This window comes from Perca flavescens, chromosome 5 (genome assembly GCF_004354835.1).
Source record: "Perca flavescens isolate YP-PL-M2 chromosome 5, PFLA_1.0, whole genome shotgun sequence".
Lineage (NCBI taxonomy): Eukaryota > Metazoa > Chordata > Actinopteri > Perciformes > Percidae > Perca > Perca flavescens.
Window position 1 is genome coordinate 23,811,736 of NC_041335.1, and position 20,748 is coordinate 23,832,483.

The window sequence follows — 20,748 nt, forward strand, 5'->3', positions numbered from 1 at the left end:
AAAATAATTCCACTGACTACACTGTAACTATTTTAGGTGAATAAGATGCCATTTTAATCTGGAAATAATTTAATCAATATGCCATGACTATGATATGACGGCATTTAAACTGTTGTACTGTCAAAATGACCTCTGCACACTTCCACACAAATGCACATACAAATGCCTGGGCACATGTGTAAGGAAAGAAAACAGAAGTGTGCATGCACCCATACAAACACTGACAACTGTGCAAACAGGCAAACATACAACACACACATTTTACAAATCATCAGACACACACAGACACATTGTACTGCTGGCAGGCTGGCAGCCTCTCTGGGCAGAAACCAGGCGTTTGATGGCGTGCTGGGCTCATCCACTCTGCCTGGTCAAAAGTGTGTTTGTGGCTAAATCCACCTTGGCCACAGTTTGCCTCTCCATCTCCCCAGTGTGACAGCCCTGAAAAGAGCTTCTGTTTCGGGGCCAGCCTCATCCCACATTAATCAACAACGCTGCAAGGGCGAGGGGGAGGGAAGGGGAGGGAGCAGAGGTGGAGGGAGACAGAGGGGGCAGGGAGGGCTCCCGCCCAAACCAGCAACACCCCATGCTGCCTTCTGTTCTAACACCTTTCCTGCCTAGTTACCTCTTTATTTTTACCTCTGTCTGATTCTTTTTTTTTTTTTACAAATCTACCAATGTTCTCTCTTCATTAGCTTCATCTCGTTATCCGCCCGTCACCTTGTGTTGGTACCACGGTATCAACACAAACACATGCACATATACACAAATGCATACAGAAAAAAACACACAGGCAGACACCTTGGCAGCCATGGCACAGTTCTCTCCCTGGACACTGCACACACAGCACCCAACTCCCTCTCTTCTTCTATTCATCCTCCCTCCCTTCTTCCCCCTCTCTCCTCCTCCCCTGCCAGCTTAATTCCTCTCCCCCTCCATTGCTCCCACCACTCCGCCATCTTTCCCTCTGTTGCTTTCTCCCTCTGTCACTCCCTTGCTGTGTTGTAATAATAAACACCCCATCCAGCTGGGCTGATATATGACTAGAGTCAGTTTCATCGCCTGTTGCCGGGTGAAGCGGGGGGGAATCAGTAGGGAGGCTTGGAGGCAGTGGGTCCCAGGTGATGCCTCCTCGACTTGATACTGGTGGACCGAGGTGTACTGGGAAATTTCATCTGTGCCAAGTCTTTGCATTTGAAATACGATTAATGCACACAGAGGGATTTATTGTAAGCAACAGGGTGAAAACCACACATGCCTTTCTGTACTACAGCTTTTCCAGAAGATTGACACAATGTTTATTACAAAGAAAGGCAATATCATACAGTGTAGTCAGTCAGGACACATAATTAATCAAATTAATGTCATATTTGTGCAATGTTTGTTCACAATTCTCGTTCTAAAAGATCCATCATTTTAGAAGTTGAAGGGTTAGATAAATGAGGTTCTTCCTCTGTTGGTTAAAATAACACATTTCATTCAACAGCTGCAAAGACTCCAGTTTCGTGCTCTCGTGTAAAAGGTGGCCAGGGAATGGGTTCATCCTCCCAGGGCTCAGAAACAGGTTGCAGAGAAATGGGCCATGACTATTAATCTCCTAGGGAGATGTGTCCTTGTTTAGTTTACACAGCCGCTCCTGGCCCAGGTGTGAACTTGTGCACTTGACCTAGAGATGGTTGTGCAGTTGGAAATATGGATTGCATACAAAAAAATGTCGGGGGGATTCAACTCAGCTGCAAACTGTTGGACACCTATCTGAAAATGTATGTGTGTAAAAAAATATTTTTTAATATTAATTTTTCTACTTTATTATGATTAATCTGTCTGTGGCTGCTTTTTCTGACACCAACAATTAGGACATATTCATGAACCAGGTAAACCACTAGGGTTATTTTAGAATTGCTGCCATCACAGAAATTAGTTTTGCGTAACGAAATGCTTTTCTATAAAAAACAAAACAAGGAAACACTTCCAAGCAAACAGTTAATAAGTGGGACACTGGCTCAGTTTACCCTAGGTTTGTCCTCAGTAAGATTTCACAAATCCCTCAGCAACGATAAATAAAGCCCATAAAAGAGTCTTCATGAAAACAACAGAGACACAGAAGCAGAATGTGTCCCTCACCCTGAGTGCTGAAGCCGATGCTGAACCAATTATAACACTCCTGATGGGCATGTTTTGGATCTACATTGTGTTTGTCTAATTAATTAGCATACAGCCTATGGAAAACACCATTGAGCTGTTGTAGTAATTAATTCATCTAGATACATTGCACCCCAAGCCAAGGTTACTGTACATTTGTCTGCTAAGCTACAGTAGATCCCTACAGAATATTGTGTTGTTAAGACAGCGCTGACGGAGTATGACAGCTCTACTGTTCTCTTCCTATTAATTTGAATTGTGCTTCTACAAAGCTGAAGTACTTCTTTCTTTTTTGACGCGAGTGGAGTTGACAAGGTAAAAAAAAAATCCACCTGGCTGATTAAACATCAAATTTCTTCACGGCAATGTTGTGGTTCAGTATGGCAGTTTTATGGATTGCTATTGCCCATTTTCAAAATATTGGATGTTGCTTTGGACAAGGCTAACAGCATGCAAGTGAGCGCTCGGCTGCTGTTTGGCTCATGCCAACTTGACAGAAGACTGGATTTGTACGTTTATCTGCAGTCTTCCTCTGTTCAAAAGGCAGGAATAGATCAGTGACAGCCAGCCCAGCCTTGTAGACAGAGGTCACTGCCTCGGTGAAATCAACTGAGGAGCTGGCGGGGTGGGGGTATCTGCTGTGGCGTGAGAGATATGTGAGTGTGTGTTTGTGATGTGTCAGAAGAGGGGGGACTGTTTGTGTTAGGTAGCTGACACAGAAGCTGCTGACGTTTCATGCTTAACTGAGTTGCCCTGTTGCTCTGTACACCCAGACGCTGTGATTCAGTGGATGCACCTGACCTTCAGCCACTCACGTTCCTTATGATTAACTCAACCTAATCTATAATTACAGTCTCCCCTATCTAATAACAATAAATATCTTCAAACCAGTATGCCTTCATATATCATCCTCCTATATTTTCTGAAGAAACAGAAGGAATGAGAAATCAAGAAATGTGCTGCTGCTGCTGGTGGTTCTGTGTTTGTTGTAAAAGGTCACTTGTAATTTTCTCTGCCAAATCAGCCTCAACAATTTCTCTGGCAGGCTTTTCCAGCATTGCGCCGGAGTGTGTGTGACCTTTTTAGTGGGCAGATGATAACCGTTTCCACCGAGACAGGAATAGAAAACAAAATGACCTGTTTAGAGACCAGAAAGGGCGGCATAAGCAGTTTTCAGCCTTGGCAAGCTACGTTCCTCTTTGTCAAGAGAGAGGGAAAAAGTGAGGAAGTAAGGAAGTAGAGTAAGAGAGATAGAAACAGAGATAGAGAAGAAAAATGACTATGTATTGTGAACTCCAGTGGCAAACAATGTATTCAGTAATGTTGCATGACCTCAGCCTCTGGCCAGTGCAGTAGGCTATGGCTTTTCTTCCCCTTGTGTGTGTGTTTGTGTGCATCTCCCGTCTTTAACCGGGGTAAGAAAGTGTCCTAAGGCGTGCTAGGGAACACAAGCCAACCCATGATGTAATGATAGTGACCTTTCACCCACATCTGATCCTCCGCCATGCCCTGCCAATCGCACTGCAACCGAACTGGGCGCAAAACAAGAATATCTTGTTTAAATTTCAATTCACAGAGATCATCCCACTAAGCCATAAACTATACCAGTAGTGCTTCTTAAACAATGGTCAAAATAGCTAATGGAAATGGGACTACTGAGTGACTGAAATTAGCTGTAAGTTTGGATAAACTGCAGTACACTCCCAGTGCTAAGAAAATACATATTTTACTTTGTCTAGGTGCCGATTTAAAACTTGGATCTCTCCTGAAATATACCAAATCAGGGAACAAGTCTTGCCCAAGGAAAAGCTCTGAACACAAGACAAAGTTGAGGCTGCACAATATATGACTAATGTATGATATACTATTTAAAAACGATTGTGGTTTAGTAAAAAAATTATCACGTTCCCCGCTCAGGGCCTCAACCCATTTTTACTCTGCTCATTTATTTCCTCTTCACAGCAAAAGCACAAACTTTAAAAATCAGGGCAGAGGAAAGCCCAGCAGTATGGTTAAAGATCTGTCTTGAGGGTTGTTAAAACTCAGCGTTAACACCAGTACAGTTGAAGGATAAAGGATGGCAGGGTGAAGCAAACCACATCCACCCATGCTGTGGAACATGTTGCTGTGGAAAATGTCAGTTTTTGTAAATCTCCCTCCAAGACAGGTTTCCAGATACCCCCAGATGGGCTGCTTTGACAGCGCTCAGAACAACACTAAAGTGGCATCCACAGGACATCAGTTTAGGTCAGAGTTAGATGGACACACTCCTGGGCTGGGCACAGCTTTTTGGGACTATTTTATTATGACTCACCACATTTCTCCAGTTTAACGCAGTTTTTTTTTTTTACCATTGCCTTCAGATTGTCATTTTGACATTTTAGCTTATTTCTCATTTTCCTCTAGTTCTTTTCCTCCAACTGGGAACCAACATTTCCTGCCTTAGTTGTATTTCAAGTTCATTGTTTTGTTTGACAACTCTACATTGTCTGACCCGTTGTTGACCTTTCACCTCCTTTGTGACCCTAGATGGACACCCTAGAGGCTGTGGGAGAGGATATCAGTGGGATGGCACGTTGCCCATATGACGCCAAGCACGCCAATGTTGCCCTCTTTGCTGGTAAGATGAAATGCATCTGTATATGTCAAATTAACAATGTACTTATCTGTATTTAAAGTACTTGATTACGTTCATCATCATTTTCAATTCCTTTCTTGTGGCTTAACATGAGAGAAACTCACAAAAAAGTTTCCATGAGGTGAAAATAGGTTAACTATGTGTGATAGTACTCACTGACTGCCATAAGGCAAAAACATGAATCCTAATTTTCTCCTATCTTCATTTATTAAACATTGGAATATGTTTGAGCTAGATGGGAAAGTTGAGTCTATTTGAGCAAGAGGATTAGTTGCGGTTGTATTTAAATTGTTCATGATACCCTGCGGTTTATTCTAATGGCAATACTCTGACAACATGTGAAGAATGAAAGCCAATCTCTGCTACATGCACTTGAGTAAATCATCAACTTTGAGGCCACAATTCCTGACACTCTGCGTCAGGACTTCGCTGCTTTATAGAGCCCTTTGGAAACACATCAATAGTTCTGTGGTAACAGCAAAAACAGAATCATCTTTCTCTCACTTTTATTGCACTTTTCTGCCGTCCACTTTGTCTCTCGTTCACTTTCTTTCAAAATTCACAAGATTAAAAATAAGTCACAAACTGATGGGACCAGAATGAGTCAGCTTTCCGTTGGAAGGGTGAGATTCTTCCAAAGGCTGCTAAAGACATTCAGTCCCCATTCGTATTTGCTGTGAACCAATTTATGGCAGTATTGATGAGCTGTCCCTGCCTGTTTTAAGCCAATGAGGAGCATAAACGCCTAGCTTGACCAGTTAATGTGGAGCAGAGCTGCTTGGAAGGAGCTGGAAGCACTGAGTAATCAAGAGGGTTCCTCTGACTGCTATCCTTTCAATTATGTAGTTTGAGTTTCCACTGTGGTTATAGCCAAGGCAGGCTGAGGTCATGCTGGTGGTGGTTTGTGTTTGTGGAGCATGTGTGTGTAAGTATGTGCGTGTAAGTGTGTGTTTCTGTGGGACTCTAAGAATGTATATGTGAATGCAGGGCTTTAGTGTTTGTTGGTGCTTTTGAAGTGTGTTTGAGCAATTACAAATGTGCAACCTGGTTAAGTGTGTTTACCGTCTTGTTTGTAGTCTCTTCGGTTTGAGTGATTCATTCATTTTGCAGGTCTGAGCCATCTGAAACGCGTTTGTGTGTCCAGCCAGAGAGAGCATGCATCTCTTAGTGGCTTTATGTGTTTTTCTTTTGACTGAACTTTACTCTCTTCACCTTTTTCTCTTCCTTTATGGCTCTCCTTTATTCTCTGTTCATTCTTCTGCCGTCTCCATCTTCACTTTTTTCCTCTGATTGCTCTTTCCGTCTCTGTGTTCCCTCGCCAGATGGCAAGCTGTACTCAGCCACTGTAACAGACTTTCTAGCGATCGATGCGGTCATCTATCGTAGCCTTGGAGACAGCCCGACTCTGCGCACTGTCAAACATGACTCCAAATGGCTGAAAGGTGAGTGGGGGACACAAAAACAAAGTTTCTGAGGTTGGAAAGCACCATGCTGACTGACAAGTTAGAAAACAAACTTGTGTTTTGTAATGCATGCTTGACCATGTGTTTGTGATTTATGATGTGTTTATGTGTGCCTCTGTGTATGAGTCTAGGTATGAAGAGCAGGAGCACTTACTGTATGCTAATGCTGCACGCTCTGTTTCACACAGTCATTTCGCCAACCTGCCCTGATAGAGTTGATGTAGCCAGGAAATTGCTCTGCCCTGGGGAAAAACAAGCACAAGTCCAACCTGTCAACACTAAATAGAGAGATCCCTCGTCCCTTGCATGCAAATTTTTTTGCTGATATGATAGATGATAGATTGAGGCACTCAAGGCTCACAGTCGGTGCTTTTCTGCATAATATGACAGATATTCCGGCTGTTTACTGTGAAATATGGTGTCAGAACTGTTTTGTCACAGTAAAAACGTCACTTTGACTCATAGTTTTTTTTCCTCCTACAGAGCCCTACTTTGTCCAGGCTGTCGATTACGGGGACTTCATCTACTTCTTCTTTCGGGAAATTGCTATGGAGTACAACACAATGGGAAAGGTAAGCATGGGCCCTATTCTGCTATTCTTTGAACTGTAATCAGAGGTGGCTTCCTATTTACTGGGAGAATTGGGAAGTGCCTGAGGAAACTAACAGGATATGGGATATGGTATCACATAACTGGAAGGAGGCTTTCAGGAGCTGTAAAGTGGCCAAACATTTTTCAGCAACAGACAAACACTGGGCAGGATGCAGGACTTAAAATAGATCCAGAAAGAAAATCTGTGGATGTCTGGAGATCCCATTTTGAAGTCTAAATATACCACTTGAATTGCACGTCCGCGTCCATCCTGGCAATGCTTCCATTTGACCTATTGTCTTACTGTGTTCTTAGAGGAATTCCACCCAAGTGTGTCTGGGAAACTAGCAGTATAAGAGGAATGGTTGAAGAAGGTATTACAGTAACAGTGACATTTTTCTATTAATCTTCTCAATTCAGTTTTGGACTCTGCCCTGAGAGAGTTTAATCTGATACCAGGTAGGAGAAAATCTGTTATGGAAATGAATCGCTCAATTTGTATTCTTCAGTAATAAATTAAAGGAAACACACAAGAGAGGGTGAGAAAGAGAGGGAACAAGAACCGAGCGGAGGTAACAAGAAACCCAGAAATAATGGATTCGCTGCCAGAAGTGACAAACGTGTGTTATACAGAGCACGAATACAGATCAGGCCTCTCAATCTGCTGGGTGTTTTGAAAGCAATGTCAGTATAATTATGTGTGTGGTGGTAGAACTGATGGTGCAGAGAGCAATTTAACATTTAGTGAATGATATCTCTTCATTATTGCAAAGTAAATTGGCCTTCCCTGACAATGTAAGCCGTCGTTTATGCTTTATGGCAAATTGATCAATCTGCTGTGGCAGGTTTGTGTTTGCTTTAGTTTTAATGTTGGACTGTTACATTGTTATCTGGAAAATACAGACGGATAAATATTTCATTACACAAGTGAATTAACAAGACTAGATTTGTGTGTGTGTGTGTGTTGTGTGTGTGTGTGCAGGTAACACACAGATAAGTCAGTGTTCGGCTATCGAGTAGAAATGTGAGAAACTAGTATATGTAAAGTGGACGAAATACCACATTCTCATGTTCTGTGTAATACATTATCTGTCATCTCAATGCACTATAATCTCACAGTGAACAGGCCCATGTAGTTGTGTGTGTTTGACACATTTTGCATTGGTCGTAATATACGCATGGGTAAAGGTGTGTTTTTGTGTGGTTGTCTGCAGTCGTATGTGTGTAGAGATCTGGTTTAAATGCATGTTCGCTCCCATTCCCACTGTTTACTCTTGTGCACAATTTCAGGTCAGTGATAGATTTATTGCTGTTAAGTATAGTGTGAAAACAACTAATTACAATACTGACTGTGTGATCTTACGGCAGAGATGTAATTACACCGTCGGCTCCTATTTGAAGCTGTATTTTAAATTTTCTGTTGCCAGGTGCTGACTTTAACAACATATCTAACACACCAATTTACTTTTATGTGTCTTTAATTTGCTATGAAGTGATGAAATGTTGGATTAAGACACTGTGGTGTCTCCCAAGGATTTTTGTCATTCAAGCAACCAAAGAGGGCCTATGGTATGTTCAGCTGGGAATCAAATGAAAACATTTTTTATCCTTTGACGTTCAAAGTTTATTCTTGACTTTGGAAATAGCAGTTGAAGAAACAATCTCACCTCCAGGTACATTTAGTAGCTGTTATGGAGCTTTCGATTACATCAAATGATCTGCATTATAAGTAGTTATAAGAGTTTGTCCAGTTGTTGAAAATATTGTTGAAAATAAAACATTTAGAGTTAAGTGTGTGTTGAAAATTTTTATATAGGAAATAATGTTGCTATTATGCTTACAACCTAAAACTAGAAGAGGATCTTCAGATGCAAATATAGAATAATGTTATATCCAAAAGAAGACAAAATGTCAAAAAAGTGAATGCATTGGTCACAGTTTTGTTAAACCAACTTCTAGCTTAAAAAAAAGGGTAACTCAAATTGTACATATCAAAGTCTGTTTATAGGTCTTGGGGAGTAACTTTACTATCTGCTCCAGAGGGAGCTACGCAAAATATAACAAATTACCTCAAGTAATGTTTGTGGTTAAAAGACTACTGTACAAGTTTGAAAATGTATAAAAACTTCTGTGGTGTAGAGTTGGAAAGAGATCACCAGATTTCTATAGTCCGCTCCTTATCTCTGCTTGAGGCTTGCAGCCACTACTAGCACAACACACTCAAATCTACAACTGAACTGCTGAGTTGCATTGAGGGTAATATAGGTGCTAGGTTTGACAAGGAATAAAAATGCATGGAATAAAAAAGACGATATCTTTGGTTCTGCTGCGTCAATTTTGATGTGTTTTTTAACTGTCCATGAGTCCGACAGGGTATAGGAGTGCAATGCTAAATAGGTGGAATACGCCTTTGATGGACTGCTTAACAGTTAGAAGGAGACTGCAGAAGTCATATAGGGACTGTTGATGTAAAATCCCGAGCTATTCAAATGTAACTTTTCAACTCTGTGTGTCTCCGTCAGGTGGTGTTTCCTCGGGTGGCCAGGGTTTGTAAGATCGACCGAGGTGGCTCTCCACGGGTCCTAGAGAAGCAGTGGACCTCATTTCTCAAGTCTCGCCTGAACTGCTCCATTCCCGGTGATTCCCACTTCTACTTCAACATCCTGCAGGCTGTGACAGATGTCATCCACATCAACGGGAGGGACGTAGTGATGGCAACCTTCTCCACTCCTTACAACAGGTACCCTGAGGAACAGGAAACGAAATAAGGCGTTAGGAAATCAGCAGCATGTATTGCACCTTAAGAGGTTTGAAGGTAGCAACGGATAGAAGTGATTTATTGAGCTTATTTTATTTAGCTATATTCTTTTCACTTGTCTCAATTGAGTTCATGTGTGTCAACAACTGTTTTGCACTTTCCATGTATCAACTCAATCATCTTTCTCGCTTTAAAATGCTTTTTAAAATGCCCTCAATTCATCAACATTATGACAGTCTGACCTTTGTTAATGTTAGTAGCGTGTGCCCCTGCTGTGCCTCTTGGCAATATGTAATTCCTGAGTCTACTGGGTCAACATTTACATCTTCTGTCAAAACAGTTTGTGCCCTTTTGACATGAAGGTGTTTAATCTTATTTTCCACTTTTACAATTCATACTCAGAACTGCTTTCATATTCATGGGCAGGGTGAGTTGTTATCTAAATTGAAAATTACCACAAAGCCATAGAGCTTGGCTGATAGCTGGCACATATTGTAATTTTCCATTTTATGGCTGCTTTTTAGCAGATAAGACAATTGCTTGTGACAATGCAATTGAGCATGGTTAATGGACATTAAAACCCAATGAAGCAGTGCCTCCAAAAATTTCTATAAGCGCCGGTTTTGATCCTGGCTTTAATTTTCCATTTCATAGTTACGGGGTGAGACTGAAGGCAGCACTCAGGGTTTGTGTCATTTAATTGTCTGTCTGGCTGTGATGCTGCCTGGCCCAGTCACTGTCTAACTGGCTGGCTGGCTGGATGGCTCACCCTCTATCTGTCTTTTAAGCAGCCTGATATAAACAGACATATGACTGTTTAACTTTCTGAACATATCCAATACAGTGGGTAATTACTGTAATGTAGTAGCTAAGCCAAAAATTAACAACTCTCTGACTTTGCTCTCTATAATACCGCCCTTGTGTATTCTGTCTCCCCGATGTCTACATAAGTTTAACCCATGATGCAACAGCCAGAAAATCCAGCCAGCTGAGAGAGATTTCTCTTCTAAAAGAATAAAGAATGCCTAGTTCCAATTCTAATTTATAGGAGCAGCTGCATGAAAAATAGAAAAGTGACTCAGCAATCTGTTATGCATTGATTCCACACAAACAGAAAGAAGCCAGTGAGTCCGCTGCTATCACAAGATGGGTTTTTTTCCCCTTAAATAAAAGGCAGTAATAAGATAATCAGTTGTCTGTAATTCTTGCTCAACAGTGGACTTGTGATGAACTTTGATGCCTCTAGGCTTTTGGGGAAACCCAGTCTTGGAGGGAGTTGTTGGGAATGTGTGTCCTCATGAGCCTTGGCAGGTGTCGACACTGTAGCTCATAGACTATTAAATGCAATAACACTGCAGTATTTGCACTGATATAATAGCATCTACACTAATCAATACAGAAATAAGAATGATTGCTACCAGAATTAGCCAAAGCTACAAAATAAATGGAGGAAATTGCAATGTATTTGAGGGAAGTGAGGATAAATAATTTGAAACCCCTCATTTTTCTTATCTGGCAATACCTCGACAACATGGCAAACTTGACTGTATCACCCAGTGTAAACATGCAACAGCTAAAATGAGCCATCCTTGAGGGATTTAACCTCTTCTGAAAGGGGATTGGAAATCCATGTTTCTGTCTCTTGGTTATAGTCCAAACTTGGCAAGGTGTTTCTTTGATATGTTCAGTTGAGAGGATTGTTTACGTGAGGTTTTGTGTGTGTGTGTGTGTGTGTGTGTTGTGGCAGTATTCCAGGCTCAGCGGTGTGTGCCTATGACATGGCGGAGGTGGCCAACACATTCACAGGGCGTTTCAAAGAGCAGAAATCCCCAGACTCCACCTGGACGCCTTTTCCTGAAGACAAGGTTCCAAAGCCAAGGTACAACAGCAGTTAATTAACCACAGCACACACACACACACAAAAACATTATGATTTGTTAAAGTCACAACATGTTTTACCCCATTTTTCAATACATCCCTACCAGTGCCTGAATTTGACCAAAAAAGGTGCCAGCCCTAATTCAGCAGTTGCATGACATGATCATTGCATGTGTCTTGGATATATTTATATTCATATGTATATCTTGTAGGGGTGACCCCAAATAGTCGACTATTGCACAATTCGATCTAAAGAGCCTGATGACTGCCAATCTCACAGTCGAATCGTTGCAGTGTCTGAAAATGTGGTTATAAAACATAGGATCATTCCATTCAGGCTATGTGGGGCTGCTGAATGTCTGATTTTACATAGAATTTTCCCCATGATGTATAGTTTGGTATAAATATCAGTTATAGACTGTATATACTGTGTATGATATTAGCCTATTAATAATACTGTTAATAACAAGTAAGTGGACATGAATCAGAAGTTACGGTACTCAGTAATGGTGAGTACTGGCCCATTTCAGGCACTGATCCCTACTTTTTTCACTAAGGGATTACACATCCTATATGTCACATTGCGTCACAGCCACATACTGTATGCACTTATACCACCTCTTTTCACAGTTGCACTCCCTAACCCATTACCTCACCTCTCCCTCACATGCAGCTGCATCAAAGAAGGGCTCAGTATCAGCAAATGAAACATGAGATAATTTTACAGATGGCTGGCTAATTCCACAAATGCACCAGCCTGATCAATCTCCCATCTTTTGCTTGCTAATTAGCACGCTAAGAGCTGCTCTTCTATCCTCCAGAAAAAAAACAGATTTACTACAAAGATCTGGGCCTCGATAATTGTTGGTACCCTGTGTATCTGTGTGTGTGTGTGTGTGTGTGTGTGTGTGTAAGCCCATATGGCTGAGAAGGCGGTTCCTCACCAAAAGAGAGCCTGTACTGTACTCTGTGCATTCATCTGTGTATATGTGTGAATTGCCTCAATTAGCATTTAATTACCTGTTTATGTTCAACAAGGTCAGACGTTGCAAAGATCAGATATACCTGCTGTTTTTTTCTGCAGTGATTTATGTGATTGACTTAATTTCTCATCCACTGGTGCGTTCAGACCTTTTATCTGCAGGCAAACAGACGGAGAGTTGTAACAATGCCACCTAGGTCTGGCCCCACAGCAGACTGTTCTTCCATGTGTTAGACTCTCATACTGAATCATTTACAGATTTTCGTATCGAAGACATGTCTGTTTCCGTTCTGTTCTCCATATGTCCGCTGACATAAATGTAGCTACAGCAAAGAAAATGTTATAGCACTGGCTTTTACTTCCTCTCTTTCCCTTTTTTTTACAGTGACAAATGGTTCTGCAAATGTTGTCCCTTAATTTAACAATATCAATTTGGAGGTTAATTTAATATTAGCAGCAGCTGACTTGAACTCATCTGTTTAGAGGAATTTTAATATACTTTGTCTGGAGGGGGAGCGCACCTTGAATAGTTAACGCACCTCACTTTCTCTTGCAGCATCATCTGTTTTTATAAAAACTAACCCTAACTACATTTTTCTTTGGAATGCTGTCCTTTTCCTGTGTAGACATGATAGAGAGAGATATAGGAATGCACAGAATGGCTGAATGATTTTTCTTCATTACTGGATTCCCTGGATATACTCATGCCTACAACTACTTTAAAAAAGATTTTTTACTGGAAGATGAATATACATTTCTCTTGAGTGCACACATATATCTTTGAAAGTGTCAGACATTCAGTGGCCAGCTGGCTAATATTTCTAGGACCGGGTGTGGATTATGTGGTGTGGCAGGGTATCAAAGACCACGCAGTAAAGGGATTTTACAAGCACTCAGAGGTGAGATGCCTGCAAAGGGGATATGCTATCAAAAGCAGCTTCTCTTTTACAAGCAGCTCACCAATTCCCTGTAAAAGGATCAGATAGATAGAATGTCTTAGTGCTTTACCCCAAGTCCAGAGAAAAGAAGACATCTTGTGTCCTCTGCTCTGACCAAAGCCTTTTGGTATGAGAGTTTAGTAATTTAAGGATGCACTCTCATTAATTTTAGGGAAGTAGAACTTTCCGTCTTCTATTGGAGCTCTGGCTGTGAAACATTGCTCATTCCATTAGCGTCAATGTAGAGTTCTTTTTCCTCCTTCTGCTCCCTCATCCCTCCTCCTCATCGCCTTCTTCTTCCTCCTCTCCATTTGCAGGCCTGGCACATGTGCCGGCACTCCATCCATGGAGAAGTACAAGGTATCCAATGAGTTCCCCGACGACACACTCAACTTCATCAAGATGCATCCTCTGATGGACGAGGCCGTGCCCTCCATAGCCAACAGGCCCTGGTTCCTCAAGACCATGGTCCGGTAAGTATTACACACTCCAAAGACGGTCGTCATCAGAGGTCTATGAGCCTTTTCAGCCCAGGACAATAATTACATGAAGTGCTGCTCTGAGAGTCAGGCTCATTAAAACACAGTGGTACTCCACCACAAACCAGCCACTGACCTATTTTCGCTGTAGAGGAAACACTGATCTACACTTTACTATTTTTCTCCCAGAGTGACCACATAGTGATGTGATGAAGACAGAGTAAACTATTGGAAGAAAGTTTGTCTTTATGTATTAGGTCATTTCATATGTATACACAAATAAGCCCTTATTAAGAAAAATTTTTCAACCATGTTTGAATCCTCTGAATCCTTTTTGTTCTGGAGTTGAGCCCATTTCCTAAAAGCCAGTGCACTGTGGCTGATGTTGTTTGATCATAAAGGTCTGTCTGGCTTCTACACTACGCAGAGACATTTCAGCCAGCCTCTTGGGGAATACAAAAGAACACTGCCATTCCATCTGCGAGGCAAAACTAGCTGACAGAGCATTTGGTAAAAAGTAAAAAATCTAGCTTTTAATTTGGACCTGGTTCTGAATTGCAGCTGCTCAAGATTTAAGGTTAAGAATGCTTGGCAGACTGTTGACAGGCCTCAGTGGTGGTAACATCACTTTAAAGATGAGCTACATAAAGAATTCTTCATAGGTTTTACAAATGATTTGCATCGTATCACATCATGTTGCTACTTTCCTGAGGTATGACCTACATACTGCGCTGGCTTAGTCAGAATATGAACAGCTTTCATCAAAGTTATCCCTACAACTCCCATTGGTGCACTATATCATACAACTATATTATGAATAGCACATTGTTTCTGTCGTTACATAATCAGCAATCAGACTATTTCATTTGATTTGAAATGATACCACAGTGAGCAGAGCCTTGCATTCAAGTCAGACGCAGTAGTTAAAAGCATTATGTAAGCTCAAAAAGCATCATGAAGGCATACAGGGTGGAAGAAGAGTGAGGTCTTTTATAGTATGTGTCACAGTCTCAATGTACTGTAATACCATTCTTGAGCTGAAGTCAACTGGAAACAAAATCAGTAATAGGGTTTGATTTCTTGTTACACCCTGGAGAGGACAACCCAATATCCAGCAAAAGCTGCAAATTTAAAAAAGCTTTTCAGTCCCGAGACTGTGGCAGAGACCTCAGATGGCTGGACACAATGAATCAAATGAAAGGGGGGGGGGGGGGCACTCTGAAGAACCCCTCTTGAGATTTGTATTATCCTGAATAGGAAAGACAGTGAATGTGTTAGTCGTTGAGATTGTATTATTTCGCTAAGATCAAATCCCATTGACACAGTCTTGGGAGCTTCTGTAATGCTTCAATAGGTCCAAACCACAATAGACCTTCAGATTGCTGTTATTTTTGATTGGATAAAGCCAGTGACACAGAGCATTTTAAGAGATATTTAAAGAAAATAGAAAGGGAGATGGTATAAGAGGATTGTCCTTGTTGTTTTAATGGGCTCATGGTGGTTAGATTGACATTCATCACATTCTAAATAAATTCGGGACCTTTTCACCCATTTTCACAAAGAGAACAGTCAATAATCATCAATGAGGGTAAAAGTGGACCTCCTAGATTTCCTGATAAGCTCTAATTTTTAATCTTTAAATCCCATCTCCTTCAATTAAAAAATCATGAAAACAAGCATTTGCATAAAACACACTGATGTGCAGATATGTACCTTTTTGATAACTTTAAGAGGTCCTTGGCCCTGAATCTACAAAGTAATTGAGAGATAAATACCGTCATCTGTGATGCAATGAAATCAGACGCTAAAAGTATATAGCCTCAAGAGGTATTTCTTAAAACCTGTTCTTGTTATCTGGTCACAAATAACACCCACAAGCACAATATGGCACCGATCCAAAACACACTGACTGGCAGGTGTCTAATTTGCTAACTTGAATCAACTTAGTACGTTTAAAAAATATATATATATTATTGTAAGTAATGAAATGAAAATTGAGTTTCATCCACCTGCTGCTGAGCCAAACTGTGTGATCAGCAGCTGTCAATTAGAAAAGAAAGTAGAGCTTGTAACTGTCTGTTGCTTTTGTAATGTTTTTCTTTTTATAATGACCTGACATGCCTTATGGCAATGTGATTGAGTTTCCAATTAAATAACAATCAATTAATGAGATTATTAGGACTCTGTAATCTCCTGCTGTTCCTTATTCTCTTTTAGACATCTGCCATTAATGATGGAAGTGATTGATTGATTATATAATTATTATTTGGGAAATTATATTCACCTATTTTTTGTTCTTTTTTTTCTAGTTGCTAGTATCTTTTTATGGATGCAATTTTTATCTCACAAGTTATTGAATGGGGTCCATTTGAAAGCGCACTGTACTGGGATAGAGTTCATAGGTGTCCTTCATCACCATCTGAATCTCTTAATATGGGCGAACTGACAATTGACTGATTGATTGGTTGATTTATTTCACTTGGTGTTCCTTCTTCCAGGTATCGTCTGACGCACATTGTGGTGGACAATGAGGCCGGTCCCCATAAGAACCACACAGTGGTCTTCCTGGGATCTGAGAAAGGCATCATTGTCAAGTTCCTGGCCAACATGAACAGTGGTATCCTCAATGATAGCCTTTTTCTGGAGGAGCTCAACGTCTACAACCCTGACAAGTATGTAGCTCTGTGTACAGTGCATGTGTATGTGTGAGACAGATTGATAGAAATAGAGAAACACATGGATACAGTTGCTACAAACAAGGGAAAGTCAGTTATTGCATATGTTATAGAGAGTGTGTGTGTGACTTTGTTTCCAACCATCTCCAGACTCAGCCAACCCACCAACCCAGCTCCATCAGTACCAGTCAATTCCCCCAACCCAAGCTATGTAGTGAAGCCAGCACGCCAGATGGCTACTCTATCATTTAAAATAGTTTTATCAAGTTACACTCTGCCCAACCACAGCTACTAAATTAAAGATATTGACCCTCAGACTCTGGATAATGTAGCGCTGTGGTTCCCAACCTCAGTGGAGCCCAGCAACTCCAAACTGTTGGCTGATTAAAGAAACACACACACACACACACTCACAGAGGTCTGTGTTTGTCTTCAGAGCCAGCCTGGAATCTCTTGCTAATACATTACACGGCTGTTGGTGCATGTATGGATGTGAGTGTGTTCATGAATGCGTGTGAGCTGGGTACGGTGGGGTAGTCAAGTTAAGCATTGTTGTGTATTTGGAGTAGAAGTGAATAAGGAAAAATACGCCACATTATGACCCTGCCAAAGCAAATATTTAGTTGAGGAGTAATAGATGAGGGGAAACGAATGGCAGCACAAACAGACGAAGGAGAAAGAACAGAGGAGAGAGGCCCAGAGAGGAGAGATGGAAAGAAGCACAGCGAAGAGTGTGTTGTTGTGTTAGACAGCTGAGAAGAAGAAGTGAAGGAGAGCTAGGACTTGACAGGAGGGCTTTCAAGGTTACCACTGTTTGTTATCTAACATGATGCGGCCATATGATGAGCTGTATGGAGGCCATGAAGGGCAGGCCCTGCCTTCTCTCCTCTCCCGTCGCTGTGTCTTCTTCTTGCTTCCTCCCTGTATCTTCTCTTCTCTGTCTCTATGGCTGGGGCCGAGCATTCGTCGGCTTCTGGCCATCTGGCTTTAGTCGCATACAGTAAGTGACTTTGCCCGTGTCTGCTTCCCTGCCTGCCTGGCCCGATTGTCGTGCATTACCCAGTGTAGATGGACTCTAAGCCCTAATTGAGAGCGTTAATGCGGGACCAGAGCAGTGCGAAGAGGAGATTAAATCCCGAAAGCTGGATGGCGGGATGGAGAGGGGAATGGATGGAGAGAAATGGAGGGACAGAAAGCTTGACACGCCCAGAGGGATTAGAGTGAGTGCTCCTAGGGGGCGAGTAGACAAAGAAAACTAGCAGGGATGGAGGAATGGAAGACTGGTGGAGTAGGGTGGGAGGGGGTTATGTTAGTGTTAGTGGGTTTTACAGTTAAGTGCAGTGTTGTTGCTGACTGCTCATAGTGCCCATCTGTCTGTTTATCTGTCGTATCTGTATCATCCCTTTCTTTATCTCTCTTTATCTCCCACTCTGTTCCTGACCCTGTGTTCTTGAGTCCAGCATTATCTCTGTTCTCCCTGACCTCGCAGTTTGTCTCTCTGCCACATCTTAATCTTCCTCTCTTTCTTCTTGAACTGTTTAATCTTATTTTATGGCCTTTTACATCTCTCCTCACAAAGAATGTTTTCATATTTTTGTCTCTAAATAACTAGATAGTTGAAGGAACTATTGAATAATCCTTTTCTCTCTCTTCTAGGTGCAGTATAGATGGTGTGGACGACAAGCGCATCATCGGCATGCAGATAGACAGCAAAAGTCACGCTTTGTGGGTCGCTTTTTCCTCCTGTGTGGTTAAAGTGCCGCTGTCTCGCTGTGAAAGACACGGAAGATGCAAGAAGTAAGTTTGATGCACATAAAATTCATCATACATTCACAAACTGCCAATTGGTTTTGACAACACTATTCCAGTTTACAATATGATGAGGAGCTGATGGTGTGTGTGTGTGTGTGTGTGTGTGTGTGTGTGTGTGTGTGTGTGTGTGTGTGTGTATGTGTGTGTGTCACATCCAGGTCTTGTATAGCCTCCAGAGACCCATACTGTGGTTGGGTGTCTGAAGGAGCCTGCAAACAGGTGGTTGTAAACATCAAGTAAGTAACATGTTGGTTGACGCAATCACTATATAGGCTTTTTTCATGGGGAGAGACATGAACATTGAGGATTTCATCAAGATAATGGGCCCTATCTTGCACCCGCAAAGCCCGACGCAATTGTCTTTGCTAGTTTAAAACCGATGCAGTTGTCAATTTCCCGTCCAGCGCCCGCGTCGTTTAAATAGCAAATGCACCCGTGCCCATCTTTGCGCCCATGGTCTTACAGGGAGGTGTGTTCAGGTGCATTCTTGGCGTATTGCCATCTCTTGAGGCAGTGGGAAGTGATCGCGCCATTGACCAACAAAAACCTGGTCTAAAGTCAATATCACAGCATTTCATTGTTATTTTAACAGCAAATCCGCCATCATAATAGCAATGCGCCCAGGTACAAACGCGCATGGCTTTTAAAGGGAATGGGATATGATACTCTGATTGGTTTATTGCATGTTACGCCCAAAACACACCTATGAATTAATGAAATACAGCCCATTTGAACCATGCGACCGGCGCACGGACCCTTTTTTCCGCCGTCAAACTAGCAAAAGTTGATTTGGACACGCAATAAACGCACCGGCGCTATGCGCTTCACACCGTGCGCTTAGATCGTTAAAATAGGGCCCAATACCTTTAATGAATAGTAAAATCTGTACAATTAAGTCAATTTTACGTTATGTTGCTTCTAGAGTCACTGTTCGTTCCTTAATGTCTGCATTAATGGTGAAATATCTTACAGTTACAATACAGTAAAACATTGTGTTATTTGCATGTGTACAGCTGACAGAAGTAATGAATGATGTTGTTGATTTTAAAAAGCCTGATACACTTGTGTTTTTAAGCAACTTTTTAAAAACCGTGTCCCACCCTCTCTGTTATGCCTGGTGGCATTCCTTTCAAGATTTGTCGTGTCTGTGATCTTTCTAATTTTATGGTGTGTAAGTGCAATTTCCTCCAGCTGAAAGGGCCATTGGAAGGATGAATGGAAGGAAAGTGTTGTTTGCCCCAGGCTCGGGGTTGGGTACGCAGGGCTGGGGAAAGCTCGATGGTCGCGGTAACTATAATTTGCGGCTGTAGTTATGACACAGAACCAGATTATGCTTTCTGAACAAACAGCATATGGAGTTTTGTGGTGGGAAAAACATTTTACAGATGAAGTCATAACAAAAGGACCAGTGCTCCGGTGGCTATTTGACATTGAATGAATTTGATCCCCCTGCTGCAAAATGATTGGTCTGACACACCAATACACCAAAGGCACACATACCCACAAGTACACACAAAACTTGTCCTCGAAAAAACACACACAGAGAACTATCCTATTATTATTCCGTAAAGCTGCAGTGGACCGCTCTGATTGAGTTTCCACTTTGGAGCTGAAAACAACACAGAGGCATTAAAAGGGCAGATGACCTCCCTCTTTTACTGTACAATATTTCTAAGTGAGAAAGGGGGGGATTAGGCCCGGTAGGATCTGTTGGTCCGTGGTGAGCTATTCAAAGCATTTGTCAGGCTGGACAGAAGGAGGGGTGAAACGAGGGAGGGGAGAGTCAGAGGCATTTTGGTGTTAAATAACAATGTTTGCTTATACAAATAGCAGAGAAGACTTCTCTTTCAGTCTCCCTTTCTTACTTTTTCTTTTCCTCATTAAGATAAAAAACATCTTCCTTGTCTGTCTGTCTGTCTGTCTGTCTATTTGTCTACCTAACCAGCAACCTATCTATATTCTTACCTGCCTATCACTGTCTGCGTGTTGATTTTTAGCCATCTTTCTTTTTCTATCTTTCCTTTGACATATTCTTTCTCTCTACCATGCCTCCCCTCCTTTTTTCTTCCATCTGGCCTCAACGCGAGAGTGCCAGCTTTCCCATGTGGAGTTATGCCTCTCATACCTGCTGCCTATATACAGCTCACGCTCTGGTCTCCTGCAATATGGTCCCCAGTCACCCCCTCTTTATGCACATTATCACACATGATTCTGTATGGTTGACATTATGTAAACTAGGTACATGAGTGTTTCACTGCCAACAGATCAGCATATAAATAATCATTAGTGAATTATTTAAGCCATTGCCTCAGCCACCGGCCCTGACTCTTGTCTTGATCAGGGGTGGGGTCTTACACTGATTAAATTTGCACACACATATACTGAAACCTTG

General features: G+C 41.7%; 1 protein-coding gene across 2 annotated transcripts in view; it reads left to right on the top strand.

Annotated features, from left to right (window-relative positions):
- sema6a (sema domain, transmembrane domain (TM), and cytoplasmic domain, (semaphorin) 6A) overlaps positions 1–20,748 on the top strand; it is a 105,963-nt gene that overhangs the window by 65,042 nt on the left and 20,173 nt on the right. For both annotated transcript variants that reach the window (XM_028577548.1, XM_028577549.1), the window contains exons 7-15: positions 4,672–4,762; positions 6,103–6,222; positions 6,727–6,815; positions 9,357–9,574; positions 11,340–11,471; positions 13,708–13,863; positions 16,368–16,541; positions 18,201–18,341; positions 18,515–18,592. In XM_028577548.1, coding sequence (XP_028433349.1) covers positions 4,672–4,762; positions 6,103–6,222; positions 6,727–6,815; positions 9,357–9,574; positions 11,340–11,471; positions 13,708–13,863; positions 16,368–16,541; positions 18,201–18,341; positions 18,515–18,592 — 1,199 coding nt within the window. The remainder of the gene's footprint in view (positions 1–4,671; positions 4,763–6,102; positions 6,223–6,726; positions 6,816–9,356; positions 9,575–11,339; positions 11,472–13,707; positions 13,864–16,367; positions 16,542–18,200; positions 18,342–18,514; positions 18,593–20,748) is intronic.